The sequence below is a fragment of the Gopherus evgoodei genome, chromosome 1, assembly GCF_007399415.2.
Source record: "Gopherus evgoodei ecotype Sinaloan lineage chromosome 1, rGopEvg1_v1.p, whole genome shotgun sequence".
In the NCBI taxonomy this organism is placed as follows: Eukaryota; Metazoa; Chordata; order Testudines; family Testudinidae; genus Gopherus; species Gopherus evgoodei.
The window spans coordinates 340146261-340162296 of NC_044322.1; the positions used below are offsets into that span (position 1 = coordinate 340146261).

General features: G+C 39.9%; 1 protein-coding gene across 5 annotated transcripts in view; it reads left to right on the forward strand.

The window, feature by feature from the left end:
* Positions 1 to 16036, forward strand: part of NAMPT (nicotinamide phosphoribosyltransferase) — a 57519-nt gene that overhangs the window by 27364 nt on the left and 14119 nt on the right. For 3 of the 5 annotated variants that reach the window (XM_030551130.1, XM_030550794.1, XM_030550968.1), the window contains 7 exons: positions 48 to 151; positions 2373 to 2501; positions 3154 to 3312; positions 3853 to 3989; positions 6602 to 6827; positions 11752 to 11871; positions 15397 to 15414. In XM_030551130.1, the coding sequence (XP_030406990.1) occupies positions 48 to 151; positions 2373 to 2501; positions 3154 to 3312; positions 3853 to 3989; positions 6602 to 6827; positions 11752 to 11871; positions 15397 to 15414 (893 nt within the window). The remainder of the gene's footprint in view (positions 1 to 47; positions 152 to 2372; positions 2502 to 3153; positions 3313 to 3852; positions 3990 to 6601; positions 6828 to 11751; positions 11872 to 15396; positions 15415 to 16036) is intronic. The other 2 variants (XM_030550877.1, XM_030551044.1) reach the window with 1 other exon arrangement.

Sequence of the window (16036 nt, forward strand, 5' to 3'; positions counted from 1 at the left end):
AAATTATTGCATTGTCTGAACTTATTTTTAATTATTTTTAATTGCAGGCAAAGTGATAACCAAAGAGAAAATCCAGGAAGCCAAAGAGGTGTACAGGGAGCATTTTCAAGATGATGTCTTCAATGAAAAGGGATGGAACTATATTCTTGAGGTAAAAATCTGTGTTTTTTGTATATTTTAATTCAAGGAAATTCTAGGTAGGATTTGTGCATCGGGATTAGTTACTCCCATCTTTAGGATCATTGCTGTAGTGTGCAAGGACTAGCAGCTGTCACAGAATAATCAAATAATTGTAAATCCATAAAGCAAAGTAGTTTTCATCCTTACAAATACCAGATATGGCTTTCTGGGTAATAGGGATTTATTGCTGCCGTCTCCTGCTAGTATGAGTGGGGGCTTGCTGGCAAATTTCACTATGTAATACAACATTTATTGCCTGGTTATGACATTAAAATCACTTTATCTAATTAATCATAGTTTCTTTTCTTCTAATGCAGAAAGCACTACAACTTTTTGCATGAGTAACTAGTAAATGGAGAAAATACATTTTAATTGGTATATGAAAATCGGGCGTCTAAATTTTGTTGTGCTACTTAAAATAAGTTTTGTTATGAGATATAGAGAACAGTTAGGAATTTTTCTGAGACACAAAAATTCCAAAATAACTATCTTTGAAAATGTTATTTTCTTAGTGTGTAATTTTTTTTCAAAGAAATGAGAGCATTTTCTCTTTAAGTGTGGGCAGATTTGTTCCATTCTTTTCACTCACTAAAGGTTGCTGCATTGCCAATTTTTATGTTAGACTGAATTATTTCTTCGAAAGCATTGTGTATTCCATTAATGATCATGACTGAGGTATTTGATGGCATGTGGCTATGAACATATTGGCATATCTGGATGTCCTTTAGCAACCAAAATGGACAATAAGAATGGAAATTCTCCACTTTCACAAAGCGTAACATTAGTGACAAGATAAATCAAACTGGAGTAAATGGTAGGATGGAGAAAAACAGAGTGCTGAAGGGGTGGGTGTCTGTCTACTTCTGTTCATAGATCCTTTGAGTAAATTACTATGATTTTCCCATATTACTTCTCCTGAAGAGAACCAGAACTTATTTAATAACCTGGTTTCCTTTTTCCTCTTTAGGCTGTATCTTTTTATCACCATTTACTCACCAATAAATAATTTAAAGCCTTATTGTTGGACAGTCTTTACTAGGCTTCTGTCTTGGGAGATTGTAATAGGCATGGTCATCTTTGGTCAGTCTAGTAAACTGATTCCTTGCTGTATATAAATGTGAGAAGGCTCTTAAACAGGAAAGGACTCTGATGATACCTCTAAAACACTAGCGATTTCTTGGAAATACCTGAATTTCTAGGATGCGTCTCCATGTGAAAGTGCTTCTGAAATTCTGAATGGAAGTGTTTTATTTAAAAAAAAAAAAATGTTATACTGATTAATCTTTGACAACTGGAGCTGTTGAAGCAGCATTTTGACATACATTGGGATATCACCGGAGAATGTGTTTTGATACTAGCTACAAAACTGCACCATTTTTCTAAAGAAGCACCATTTTGGTACATACGTTCATTTTAACACACTTTTGTACACTTTATGGAAAGACTCCTAAGGCATGTTCATTTGAGTCTACGCAAGCTGCTACTTATCAGTTTAGTTCATTGTGCTATTTCAGTAGCTTACAGTAGTTATTTTACAGTTGCTGTCTCATAATTTATTCATTGCAAACAGGCAGCGACGACGTATTCCACAGAATCTTGAATATTTCAAGCATGAAAGTTAATGTTGACAATTGTTTTGAAATTGAAAAAATAAAACTTTAGGAGACTGGATTCCATGGTCAGTGGATAGAGTAGATGATCCTTTTTAGAAAGGTTGTACACTGATTCCCATTTAAAGATATTTTTTCTCTTAAAACAAATGTCTGCACCAAGACATAATCAGACCATTTAAAATATAGATGCCAGCTGGAGTAACCGTCAAGGTAAAACACCACAGAAAATTGAATGGCAAAGATCTGTTAAATGAACACTTCTGTGGACCAAACAAATTATTTATTTATTTATTATTTTAAACAGCAGGGTCTCCTTAAATGTATGTTCAAAGAATAACATTGTTAAATATCCTTTAGTGGAACATGGTTATTTATTCATTTTGTGGAATTGGTTCCTTTTTAAATGTATAGGTTTTGATGCATTTGAGTGGGGTTTTTTTTTTTAAATATTCAGTTTATTTCACTGTAAATTTTCTTTTTAGCAAATATAAAGCCTGATTTTGCTCCAGTGAAGTCAATGGAAGCAGAGCTGGCCAAGCCGTTCCTACACTCTAATGCTGCTATTAATTTCTCTTACAGAAGTATGAAGGGCATCTTCCAATAGAAGTAAAGGCTGTTCCTGAAGGCTCAGTCATTCCCAGAGGAAATGTACTCTTCACAGTAGAAAACATGGATCCAGAGTGCTATTGGCTCACTAACTGGGTTGAGGTCAGGCTTTTAAAAATGAAGCTTTCATTAAAAATAAAGAATGGGATCACAATCATTTTACTTGGGTTTAGGGTGAGATCTCTGGAACCAGCTGGTTTCTGCTTTCAAAAGATCTGTCTCTTTCTTGAAGCCTGCTGCAGAAGTGCTATATATGATAGGCTTATTTAATAAATAGGGGAAATTCACAACAGTGCTCATACACGTTGTGGGGATTGGCTTTTGTGTGCATTGGTCTGCAGCTCAGGAAGTTTGACTTCTGCAGTGAGTAGTTACTTGGCCCACCTCACAATAAAAAGGACTTATTCAATTAAATCTGACTCTTAATTAAATTATTTTGGACATAGCCAATATTTCTTGCATCACTTCTAAAAATGAGGAGCACCTCTTGGAAGAGTGTAGTTATAAGTTAACAGCCAGAAGTAGAATTGGGGAATGATGTGATGGTACTCTCCCAATAAGTGACTTGTGCACACATTGAAACCATTTGCCATACCTAATTTGCTAAGTCTTTGCAGCCCATACAGATTTCCCCTTGGTTTATTGCCAGTAGTCCCAGTTGTGCTTGGCTCATTGCCAAATGGGGATTTTTTTTGTCTTGATCAAGCATATTTCACTTATGTGCACCTGATAACAATGAGTTTTGTTGTTGTAGACTATTCTTGTTCAGTCATGGTATCCAATCACAGTGGCCACAAATTCCAGGGAGCAGAAGAAAATTTTGGCAAAGTATTTGCTAGAAACATCTGGTAGCTTAGAAGGACTGGAGTATAAACTGCATGACTTTGGCTACAGAGGAGTTTCTTCACAAGAGGTAACACTAATTGCCCAAGAGCTTGAGAAGTCTGATTCTATTTAAACAAATGTACCATAGCCAGGAATTTATAGCATTTTGGCACGAATACCTTTTGACTATTTCTGACACTGTGGTATCTTGTAATGTTAGGAAAGTTTTTGGATTATTGGAGCAGTGTGTGTTGAGAGTACTTTCCTGAGAACTCTTTCCTTCCCTTAGTACCTTCAGGAGCAAAATTAAAGAAACTGCAGTTTACTTAAATATCAAGATCTGGAGAGTTTTTCTCTTTATGGAAATTATCTTCTGGATAGTATGAGACTGTGTGTTTAAACTAAATACAGGAGAAACTAGAATTAAACAAGAGCTTTGGTGTAACAGAACTAACCCTGTACAATGCTTGATAATTAGGCTTCATGATTGGATGATTTAGTTGGGGAGATGGGGATTGGTCCTGCTTTGACCAGGGGTTTGGACTAGATGACCTCCTGAGATCCCATCCAACCCTGATATTCTGTGATTCGGCACTGTAATTTAAAGTGATGTCTGTTTGTTTCTCAGACAGCAGGAATAGGAGCATCTGCTCACCTGGTAAACTTTAAAGGAACTGACACAGTAGCAGGAATTGCTTTAATTAAAAAGTACTATGGAACGAAAGACCCTGTTCCAGGATATTCTATTCCAGCTGCTGAACACAGGTAAGATTTTTTTTTTCCCTCCAGTTGTTTGAAACCCTTGCTGAATTTCTTTGTTTCTAGTGTTAACACAACTATTTTTCCATGTCCTTTCTTTGCATGTGGAAATGCTTGCTTCATTCCACATAAGGAGGCAGATAAAACCTCTTCGGTCTTTTTGTGTGGCACGCTGTATGAGTAGATACTAGTCCAGCAGTTAAGGCAGAAGTGAACCTTGCCAGCTGATGCATGTATAATGTACTGATCTAAGTTTTTAAGAAACTTATTTAGGTTCAAAATGAGTAACTTGGGGGGTTTTCTGAGTCAAGTTGTATAGTCATAATTAAAACATCTTGAACATTTGTCTTCTCAATGGGCAACAATTTGATACTGGGGCCCATTTCTTTAGCACAGCTCTTTGAAAATGCATGAGAAGTCATGAAAGTTGCCAGTGTCAGCACTCCCAACTCAAGACCTCTCCCCCAAGCAGAGGTAGTTAAGATATAATAAGATTCCCATCATGTCAGGACCCTGGCTGAGTAATTAGGCCTATCAATCCTTGATCTCTACTGATCCCGCCAAGAAGGATGAGAATTGTGACAGTGGTTGTTATATTTTGAACACTTCTATGAGACTGACACTCATTCATTTCAAACATCATATCACAGTCGTTAGCTGGTAACTTTCAGCTACTCCTGACCTTTACTGGATTTTGATACAGAGATGACAGTGTCTGCATTTTATTACCTTGTGCTATCCAGTCTACCCTCTTAAATGGATAAAAACTTTGCACCATTCCATATTATTCTTAGTGGATAAAACTCCAGTGTTCAATGTCATAAATATTCTAGTCTGGTAAACTGGGGTACATGATTCCAGTCCAAAGACTGGATTTACTTTGTATGGTGGTCATTTCTGAGCAGTAAATATCTGTCCAGATCAGTGTTTCTGGAGCAATCTAAGTATGGGATTTAATTACTAATTGGAAATCTAGAGAACTGTTGTATGCGTTGTTGGAAGTTCAACAGGCTGCCCAGTGCTTTTGACTTGTTTATTTTAGGCTTGGCAGAACCAGCTGTAAATTTAAAGTGTAATTTAAGAAAATATACTAATAATTGTAATAAATGTTCTGTGCAGTTCATTGGCATGGTGATGTTAAAGTCAACAGCTTAAGTAGTCCCAGCTGAGATTCTGTTTGGTAAATGCATATTGCGACCATTCTCTCCGAGCCGCTAATAAGTTTGAAGAGGCTCATGCAAGCCACTTCTCAAATCATTCCAAGTTCTCCAGGATTGGAGTGCTGTCAGTGCTGTGCTTGTAGCTGGCACCTGGCTGTGCATGATCCCATTATTGCCACAGCTCCTCTTGGAAAAGGAACTTCTTTCTTACATCTCTTTGCTAACATTGCTGAGGGTGCCTGTGAGACGAGAGAACAACCAGACTGGATAAATGCTTTTACTTTTTAAGTGACAGATTTTATGCTACCAAGACAAGTTTTTACTAACATAAATTTAGTGTCAAGTGCTGCAAACATATAAGCATGTTGCTTAACTTCAAGCATGAGTAGCCTCATTGTAGTCAATAAGACTATTGATGTAAGTAGTTCGGTACCTGGTTAAGTGTTAGAAGTATTTAAGGCCTTGATACTGCAGAGTTTTACAAAACTGCACAGGTGAAAAATAAGATTCCCATCCAGTATCAGCATTTTAGAAAAAAACAACCCAGCATTTATAGGTAAATCCCTTCGCTCTTGCATGCATTACACCCACCTCCACCCCCCAGCTACTGTGCTCCTGCAGGAGGAGGAGGTGGAGCTGAGCTGCTGCTGAACAGTCAGTCTGTCTGCCTGGAGGCTGGAGGAACTGGTCCTGAGAGGAAGCCAGGTGCCCACCCCCTGCTAGCTGAGTACTTACATCTCATCTACTCCCTCGCAGTAGAGGACTCTGTCCTTACTCCTCCTTCCTGCCTCCCCTGTCCCTCTCTTTCCCCACCCCCCTCGCCCCAGGCTAGAGTGCTGCTCTCCATTCAACCTGGTTCTATTGTCTTACAGATGCCTGCTCCCCACTCTGCTGCCTCCGCAAGGGCTCTTCCCTCTTTTACAGATAATGGTGAAGTGAGTGAAGGGACAGGACATATAACCTCAAGCACCACTACTGGCAAGAGGGATCTGTTCCCTCATATCCTGTACCCAGTTTTGGGAAACCAGCTTGCAGCCAAGTAGAGGGAGATTGTATTTATTCTACCCTACTCTAATCTACAGAATGATTAACCAGCTACCAATTAGGCTTGGTGTCCAGGTTTGGAAATGCAGACAGGCGCCCTCTACGAAGTACTATAGACCTCAGATTGAAGGGGATGGGTGACATTTGTTGGGTCACTGTCTGAGGAGGATAGTAAGATGCTAAGGGCGGAACACTTTTGAGAGATTCCCTTGTAAAACTATTAGCAGCAATACGTTGATTCAGCTTGTTTTATAGTTCATGTAAACTACTTGAAGATATTTAAACGACTGTGTCAGTTTGCATTGTAGTTGGCTTTAGTTACAGAATATCTTTTACATACAGAAAAATACAAAACATGTGATTCAACTAGCTCATGAACTTCAGTCTAATGCAGATCTTCAACTGATTTTCCAGTACCATAACCGCTTGGGGAAAAGACCATGAGAAAGATGCTTTTGAACACATAGTGACGCAGTTTTCTTCAGTGCCTGTATCTGTGGTCAGTGACAGCTATGACATCTACAATGCTTGTGAGAAAATATGGGGTGAGGACTTGAGGCATTTAATTGTATCCAGAAGTCCAAAGGCACCGCTGCTTATTAGACCAGATTCTGGAAATCCTCTTGACACTGTGTTAAAGGTAATACTTTTGAAATTCTTCCAATGTAGAATTTTGAAATGGCTGTCTAACGCATTTGGGAAATTTATTATTGATGAGCTAAAACTATTGCTGCACTGGAGTGTTTCATGTGTGATAGATCCAAAAATGTGTGTCATTAACCTTATCTGAGGAAACTCTCTGTTCCACGTTCCCAATAGCTTGGTTTTTACTAAAGCCAGTTACTCAACTACTTAGAGGTCTTAAAGCCATTTTTGGTCCCTTTTAGAACTTTGCAAGATTAGTCAGTGTATTAACTGCTTGAAGAATAGTATATGTTGTTGTTCTCAGTTGTGATACAGAAAGATTCAGATGCATCTGAAAAAGTGGGTCTTTTACCCACAAAAGCTTATGCTCAAATAAATCTGTTAGTCTTTAAGGTGCCACTGGACTCCTCATTGTTTTTTAGAAAGATTCTGGGATAATACAACATATATTAGTGTCTCAGCACTTTCTAATAAGGAATAGAATAGGAGGCTGACTAAGCATTAATCAAATGCCAAGCTAAAGTGACATTTCTCACCACTTAAAATAAGCCTGAAAATCCAAAGTCACTTAACACTGAAGCAATAAATTACACATGCTGCACATACAAGGAAAGCTCCAAAGCCTGTCAGATTTGCATTTAAACCAGAGATACTTGCTCTTTAACAATCAAAGAGCCACTTCATCATACAGAACTGTAGAATAAGAACATAGGAATGGCCATACTGGGTCAGACCAAAGGTCCATCTAGCTCAGTACCCTGTCTTCCTACAGTGGCCAGTGCCAGGTGCCCCAGAGTGAATGAACAGGTAATCGTCAAGTGGTCCATTCCTTGTCGCCCATTCCCAGCTTCTAGCGAACAGAAGCTGGGGACACTATCGTGGCCCATTCTGGCTAATAGCCATTGATGGACTTCTCTTCCATTTAATTTATCTAGTTCTTTTTCTGAACCCTGTTATAGTCTTGGCCTGCACAGTGTCGTCTGGTAATGAGTTCCACAGGCTGACTATGCATTGTGTGAAGAAATACTGCCATTTGTTTGTTTTAAACCTGCTGCCTATTAATTTCATTTGGTGACCTCTCGTTCTTGTGTTATGAGAAGGAGTAAATAACACTTCCTTATATGCTTTCTCCATACCAGTTATGATTTTATAGACCTCAGTCATGTCCCCCTCTTAGTCATCTCTTTCCAAGCTGAAAAGTCCCAGTCTTATTAATCTCTCCTCATATGGAAGCCGTTCCATACCCCTGATCATTTTTGTTGCCCTTTTCTAAACCTTTTCCAATTCCAGTATATCTTTTTTGAGATGGCGTGACCACATCTGCACTCAGTATTCAAGATGTTGGCATACCATGGTTTTATATAAAGGCAATATATTTTCCGCCTCATTATCTATCCCTTTTTTAATGATTCCCAACATTCTGCTTGCTTTTTTGACTGCTTCTGCACATTGAATGGATGTTTTGCGAGAACTACACACAATGACTCCAAGATCTTTCTTGAGTGGTAACACCTAATTTAGACCCCATCATTTTATATGTATAGTTGGGATTGTTTTCCAGTGTGCATTTATCAACATTGAATTTCATCTGTCATTTTGTTGCACAGTCACCCAGTTTTGAGAGATGCTTTTGTAGCTCTTTGCTGTCTGCCTGGGACTTAAGTACCTTGAGAAATTTTGTATGATCTGCAAATTTTGCTGCCTCACGATTTACCTCCTTTTCCAGATCATTTATGAATTATGTTGAATAGAACTGGACCCAGTACAGACCCCTGGGGGACACCACCATTTACCCCTCTCCTTTCTGAAAACTGACCATTTATTCCTACGCTTTCCTATCTTTTAATCAGTTACCAGTCCACAAGAGGACCTTCCCTCTTATCCCATGACAGCTTACTTTGCTTAAGAGCCTTTGGTGAGGGACCTTGTCAAAGGCTTTCTGAAAATCTAAGTACACTATATCTACTGGATCCCCCTTGTCCACATGCTTGTTAACTTTGGTGACTCTTCCCCAACAAGTCAGGTTTACTGATGTCTGTAATTGCTGGGATCACCTCTGGAGCCCTTTATAAAAATTGGCGTCACATTTGCTATCCTCCAGTCATTTGGTACAGAAGCTGATTTAAATGATAGGTTACAGACAACAGTTAGTAGTCCTTCAATTTCATATTTGAGTTCCTTCAGAACTCTTAAGTGAATACCATCTGGTTCTGGTGATTTATTACTGTTTAGTTTCAGTTTGTTCCAAAACCTCTAATGACACCTCAATCTGGGACCGTTCCTCAGTTTTGTCACCTAAAAGAATGGCTCAGGTTTGGGAATCTCCCTCACATCCTCAGCCATGAATATCAATACAAAGAATTCATTTCGTTTCTCCGCAATGGCCGTATCATCCTTGAGTGCTCCTTTAGCATCTCAATTATCCAGTGGCCTCACTGGTTGTTTAGCAGGCTTCCTACTTCTGATATACCTTTTGCTATTACTTTCTGAGTCTTTAGCTAGCTATTCTTCACATTCTTTTTTGGCCTTCCTAACAGTATTTTTACACTTCATTTGCCAGAGTTTATGCTCCCTTTCTATTTTCCTCACTAGGATTTAACTTCCACTTTTTTAAAGGATGCCTGTTTCCTCTCACTGCTTCTTTTACTTTTATTGTTTAGCCATGGTGTCACTTTTTTGGTTCTCTTATTATGTTTTTTAATTTGGGGTATACATTTAAGTCGAACCTCTATTATGTTGTCTTTAAAAAGTTTCCATGCAGCTGGCAGCAATTTCACTTTTGGTGAAACTTTTGTACTTTTTAATTTCTGTTTCAATAAATTTCTCAATTTTGTGTAGTTCCCCTTCCTGAAATTAAATGCTACAATGTTGGATGCTGTGGTTTTTCCCCACCACAGGGATGTTAAATTTAATTATATTATGGTCACTATTACCAAGGGGTCCAGCTGTATTCACCTCTTGGACCAGATCCTTTGCTCCACTTAAGACTAAGTCAAGAATTGCCTCTCGTGGGTTACAGGACAAGCTGCTCCAAGAAGCAGTCCTTTAAGGTGTCAAGAAACTATCTCTGCCTCCCGTCCTGAGGTGAAATGTACCCAGTCAATAGAGGGATAGTTGAAATCCCCCATTATTATTTTATTTTAGTAGCCTGTCTCATCTCCCTGAGCATTTCACAGTCACTATATCCTGGTCAGGTGGTCAGTAATATATCCCTACTGCTATATTCTTCTTAGAGCATAGAATTACTATCATACAGTTTGATTCATTTAAGATTTTTACTTCATTTGATTCTACACTTTCTTTCACATATAGTGCCACTCCCCCACCAGCAAGACCTGTTCTGTCCTTCCAGTGTATTTAGTACCCTAGTATTACTGTGTCCCATTGATTATCCTCATTCCACTGAGTTTCTGTAATGCCTATTATATCAATATCCTCATTTAGTATAAAGCACTCTAGTTCACCCATCTTATGATTTCTATATAAGCACTTTAAAAGCTTGTTTATAAGCACTTTTTAGCTGTCTGCCATTACATGATGTAATTGAATGGGACTTTTTTTCATTTGACTAATTTTTTTCATTTCTCATCAGGTCCTGCCTGTATTTTTCATCTTCCATCCTCTCCTCCTTACTAGGACGTAGAGAATCTCCATTAATAAATCCTCCACTAAAGGATGTCTCTGTCCAAACCACATGCTCCTCTGCACCTATCCGCTTTTCCCTAGCGCTTAATTTAAAAACTGCTCTATGACCTTTTTAATTTTAAGTGCCAGCAATCAGGTTCCACCTATATCTGACTGAAACCAATCCTTCTTGTATAGGCTCCCCCTTTCCCAAAAGTTTCTCCAGTTTTGAGTAAATCTAAACCCCTCTTCCCTACACCATCGTCTTATCCATGCATTGAGACCTTGGAGTTCTGCCTGTCTAACTGGCCCTGCGGATGGAACTGGAAGCACTTCAGAGAATGCTACCATGGAGGTCCTGGACTTCAATCTCTTACCTAGCAGCCTACCTTTGGCCTTCAGGACCTCTCTGCTATCCTTCCCTATATCATTGGTACCTACATGTACCATGACCACCATCAGCTCCTCCCCAACACTACACATAAGTCTATCTAGATGCCTCGAGAGATGCGCAACTGTTACACCAGGCAGACAAGTCATCATGCAGTTCTCCTGGTCATTGCATTATGCCACAAAAAAGTATAAAGCTATTTAGAACACACACTTGCATGTAGAAAACTTATCATAAAAGCCAACAATACCATTCCATTAGAGTAACTCTCAGTGTTATGACATTTTGGCTATCTACGAGGACGAATACAGATTTAACTTGTCTGGGTACTTTTTTCTCTAGGGCAAGTGCTACATCACCATAGAGAGATTAAGCAAAGTTCCTTTCTCAGAACCCTGAAAAAAGGCCGTGTGGATCAAGATCTAAATTTTGAGTATTGCTAGTTTAAACTGAGACTTCAGACAGCAGTCCTTACTCCATGAGGCGTATGGTGCTAATGATTCTGAGAAATGTGAAGGGCACATTCGCTGTTTGCATTGTGTAAAGCGTGTAAAAAAAAAAAAAAAAAAAAAAAAGGAGAGAGAGAAATATGCTGGGTTGATCTACTGAGAAGAGTCTAGCTGCCAATTTGTGGTTAAGCAGAAAACTAGGGATTGGGTGTGATTAGTTTTCTTTAGCCATGTGACTATACAGACCCTATTGTCTCCTAAGCCATTTTCTTCTAAACCACCCTCTGCACAATGGCTGAAGTATTTAGAGTACAGCATGGCTTTGCTCTGAGCCAAGTACTCAAAATGCTAACAAAAATTAATTCTATTAATGGATTCTATTTAATGGATTTGGTGTTTAACTTTACTAGAGTGGGAGAAGTAGAAACAGAATTGCTTCAATTTTTTTTCTACAGGTTTTGGAGATTTTAGGAAAGAAGTTTCCTGTTGTAGAAAATGCAAAAGGCTACAAGGTGTTGCCCCCTTATATCAGAGTTATTCAGGGGGATGGCGTGGATGTCAACACGCTGCAAGAGGTATGAATTTTTTTAATGTATCAGATGAAGTTGGCAGTGTCCTCCTTTAATCTGGAGTCTATTAGAACTAGTCAGATGTCAATGTTTCTTTACTGACCCATTCCTAGCCTTCATTCTGGACACTGCCCACAAACCCTAACATACAAAATTAATTTATTAAAACAACATGAGGAATAAAAAAAAATGCACATAACCTAAAATACGTCTCTTAATCTCACAGTTGTAATTTTTATTCTCGCTCATCACCTCATTGTTTATTTTTAATCCCTCCCATGTTGAAACTATTTAGGATTAAACTCAGGGCAAAGATCTGTCCTTTTCTTTGTCTCTAGTGTTCCAGTCATGACTTGTGCTATGGCAACAGTAGTAATTAACTAGTTTGAATTGTTAGGTTGTAAATTAAATATGTCTGCATTCAAACTTTCAAGGTATACTTGTGCTTTTTGAAGGAGATACTTTTGAAAGCAAATGCAAAAGTGTCTACAAACCATTGTTAGTATAAAATATGGTGGGGGAGGCTTCTTTAAAAGCCAGCTAATGAGAATAATTGAGCAATCCATGTTTTATGCAAAATTATATCACATTAACCTACTGGTGCCCGATAGTCTGACAGATGGATACATAGTTTCTTACTGTTAAATTTAAAAAGTACAATTTCAGCAAGGTAGAAGCCTAAATTTTTATTACCTGGAAACTCTAGTGACAAACTTGCTACTGTCTAGTGGATGGAGGTGCAGAGCAGGATTGGTTAATCTTATTTCTGCACTTCATCAGTTATTTGATGTTAAGAGTCTAGCCATCACAGGATTAATGCCTTTTGCTTTGAAAATGAATACCAGCACTGCACAGGGCATTCATCATCTTCACCTTAGTAAATACTGTTGCAATGCTACAAAGTCAATTAGGAAATACGCAGTTCAGTGAAACCTCTTAGATATTGGAAGTACACTCAGGAACTCCAGTTCACCAGGTCTGAGCAGCTTTGCATTCTTTTGAATTAAGGACTGGAGAAACGAGACCACAGAAGTGGGAGTAAAGCAGTGGCACACTGGTGGGAGTCATGCATCTGTTCAGTTTGATAAACCATTTGCATGTATAATCTGAGATCCACGAACATGAACCCAAACAACAAAGTTACGAAGGTGTTTACATGTCACTGACAAATCCTCAGAGAGAGGATGATAGTTGGGATATCGAGTAACAAAATCATTGGTGGGAAGATTGCCTTGTAATGAAGAACAGCTAACAAACTCATGCCATGACAGCCCTGAAAAACACATCTGATTTTCTTGGTTTGTTTGACAGAGTGATTTGACGAGAATAGACTTGCTGTATAATGCACAACTGTGATAACAGCAAGCATGAAATAGCTGAATCTGGATATTCTACTCCTAATGGCATTCTGTGCCAAATAAATAGAAATTCTGCACACAATATTTCAAAATTCTGCAAGTTTTATTTGTCAAATACATGTGGGGACTCCAGCATGTCATTGGGGAATATAGACCACAGGTGCAAAGAGGTAAGATATCGCTCTGCAGCTCCCCCCCAAGGAATGGCTCAGCAGTGAGGCTGCACTCAACCCTGACACAGCGCAAGGACCGAGCCTGTCCCAGAAACACTCTAAGGCCCTGCTCCTGGCTCAGCCCTGCAGGATCCAAGTATGGAGGGGCTTAGTGTGGGGGATCCAGGTGTAGGTTGAGAGGGTTGTGTGTGAGGCAATCTGGATGCACATGGGCTTGTTGGGGAGTTCTGGGTGCAACGGTAATGGGACTCTGCATGCAGGTCCAGGTGAAGGTGGTGGGGGCTCAGCAGGTCTGGGTGTAGGGGGGATAGAGTTCAACAGGAGGGTTTGAGTGTGGGGGGACTCAGTGGGGAGGTCCAGATGCTGGGGGGAAAGGGGCTCAATGGGGTGTGGGGATCCAGGTGTAGCTGGCTGGGGCTCAGTGAGGTGGGGATCCAGGTGTAGGTGGCTTGTCAAGGTGGTCCAGGTGCAGGGGGCGTGGGGCTTGGGGGTGTGTGTGTGTATGTGATCTGAGTGTGTGGGGTGAGGCTAGGTATGAGGGGTCTGGATGCATGGGGGTTGGGTGAATGGGGGAGCAGCTCCCCATACAGTGATCCCTCCCCCTGCAGCTAAGGAACGATGGGTGAGGAGTTTGCAGAACTTCCTGCAGCCTAGGGAGAAATCTGGGAGTGGGTCTGATTCGGCTCTGGATGCTGTGCTGGGAAAGAGGAAGTCCCATCCTGCCCAGATAGGACTAGCAGCTGAGCCCAGCACAGGATAGGAGCCACCAGCCAGGTCTTCCCCAGTCCCACCCCTTGCTCCACAGTGATTTACCTCTCTGCTGGCTTCCCTGGGCACCCAAAACGTACTGCTGGGGAGGGTCACATGACTGCTCTTGTGGCTTCCCTTTGCTTCTCTGTCAGAAAGTTATTTTTCTGTGGGAAAGCAAAAAAATCTGTGGGGATCATGAATTCTGCGCATGCACAGTGATGCAGAATCCCCCCAGGAGTATTAGTCTCTCTTTAATACATAACTACTGGACACTTGGTAACGTTGTCTGTCTGATTGTTAAACAGAATTCAGTTGTGAGTTAGAATATATTGGACCATAATTATTCCTGTTTGACTCCATTGACCTCTGATGGGGCTACACCAGCGATGAATTTGGCCCAGTAAACTCAGTCTTTCCAGAAGAAAGCCAGTGAGCTTCTGCTAAGACTTTTCCTTAACCTGACAAAATTCTAGGAGGCAACAATTAGTGTTATACTAGTCTTTAAAATATATATTTATGGGGGAAGGAGGGTGGGACCTTGTTCTTCAGGATATGGAGATTCAGTTCTGTGCTGCAAGGTGTAAATAGGACAGGAAACGTTTTTTATTTCTAATACCTAATGTGAGAGGAAATGGACACAAGGGATAAGTCTGTATTTAAATTACTTTCCTATTCAAATCCCAAAAATGTAGGATATAAAAATATATGTACTAATTTTCCCCACATGAGCCTTTTAGCAGCATAGCATTACCTGCGAGAATAAAAACAGTCGTAACACTTGATATAAGAGAACCAAGTTTATACTTATTTAAAACTGCAAAGGCATTCTTACTCCTGTTGTTTCAGTAACCTCAGATCACTCATGCTGATGTACAGGATATCAGTGCTGGGATTGCTTTAAAGAGACACTTTCAAGTATTTTACACACACAAATGTGTGTAGGTTTCATGTAGAATAAAACATTTTTAAATAGTTTTACATGATCTTATCTGTATATACATATTCGTAGTGATTACTTTTCTTTTAAACTCTTTGAAAGTTTGTTTTAATTTTAAATATTCCACATCAGTGTTGGAATCTCAAATGTAACTACAGTGTCATGTACCAGGTAGAGTACTGTGGTGATGGGCATGCTATGAAAACCTAGAATGAGAAATTAACTGATCAGTCTAGTTCACTGTCCAAACTAGATGAAACAAAAAACCAGCAGGAAGAGTGTAAACTGGATTTTTTAAATTCTTTTTTAATAGGAGATACTGGTAGCACAGGTAAGGAACCTTCTGTTTGACTTCTTATTTTGATGTTTTCACTTTTAAATCATTGCAATCTGCTAACTGCAAAATATACTAGGCCTTCAAGAGATTATCTTTGAGCATCAATTTCCAGCCATCTTTAAATTCTTGTACTAGAGAATCCTCTAGTTTGGGATCATGACACATGGGCTAACGATGCCTACAATAGAAATGGTTAGCTAAGCAGTTCTCAAACTGTGGGTCAGGACCCCAGAGTGGATTGCCACCCCGTTTTAATGGGGTCACCAGGCATTAGACTTGCTGGGGCCTAGGGATGAGGCCAAAGCCCGAGCCCCATTGCCTGGGGCCAAAGCCCAAAGGCTTCAGCCCTGAGTGGTGAGGCTCAGGTTGCAGGCCCCCCCAACTGTGGCTGAAGCCCTTGAGCTTTGGCTTTGGCCCCCTGCCTGGGGTCATGGGGCTTGGGCTTTGACTTTCCCCGCCCAGGGTAGTGGGGCTTGGACGGGCTCAGGCTTCAGCCCCCTCCTGGGACAATGTAGTGTTTTTGTTGTCAGAAGGGGGTCGCATTGCAATGAAGTTTGTTAGCTGGTCAAAATCTGGACACTTGAATTGCTCTCTCTGTATGAGCTGGAAAGTACAC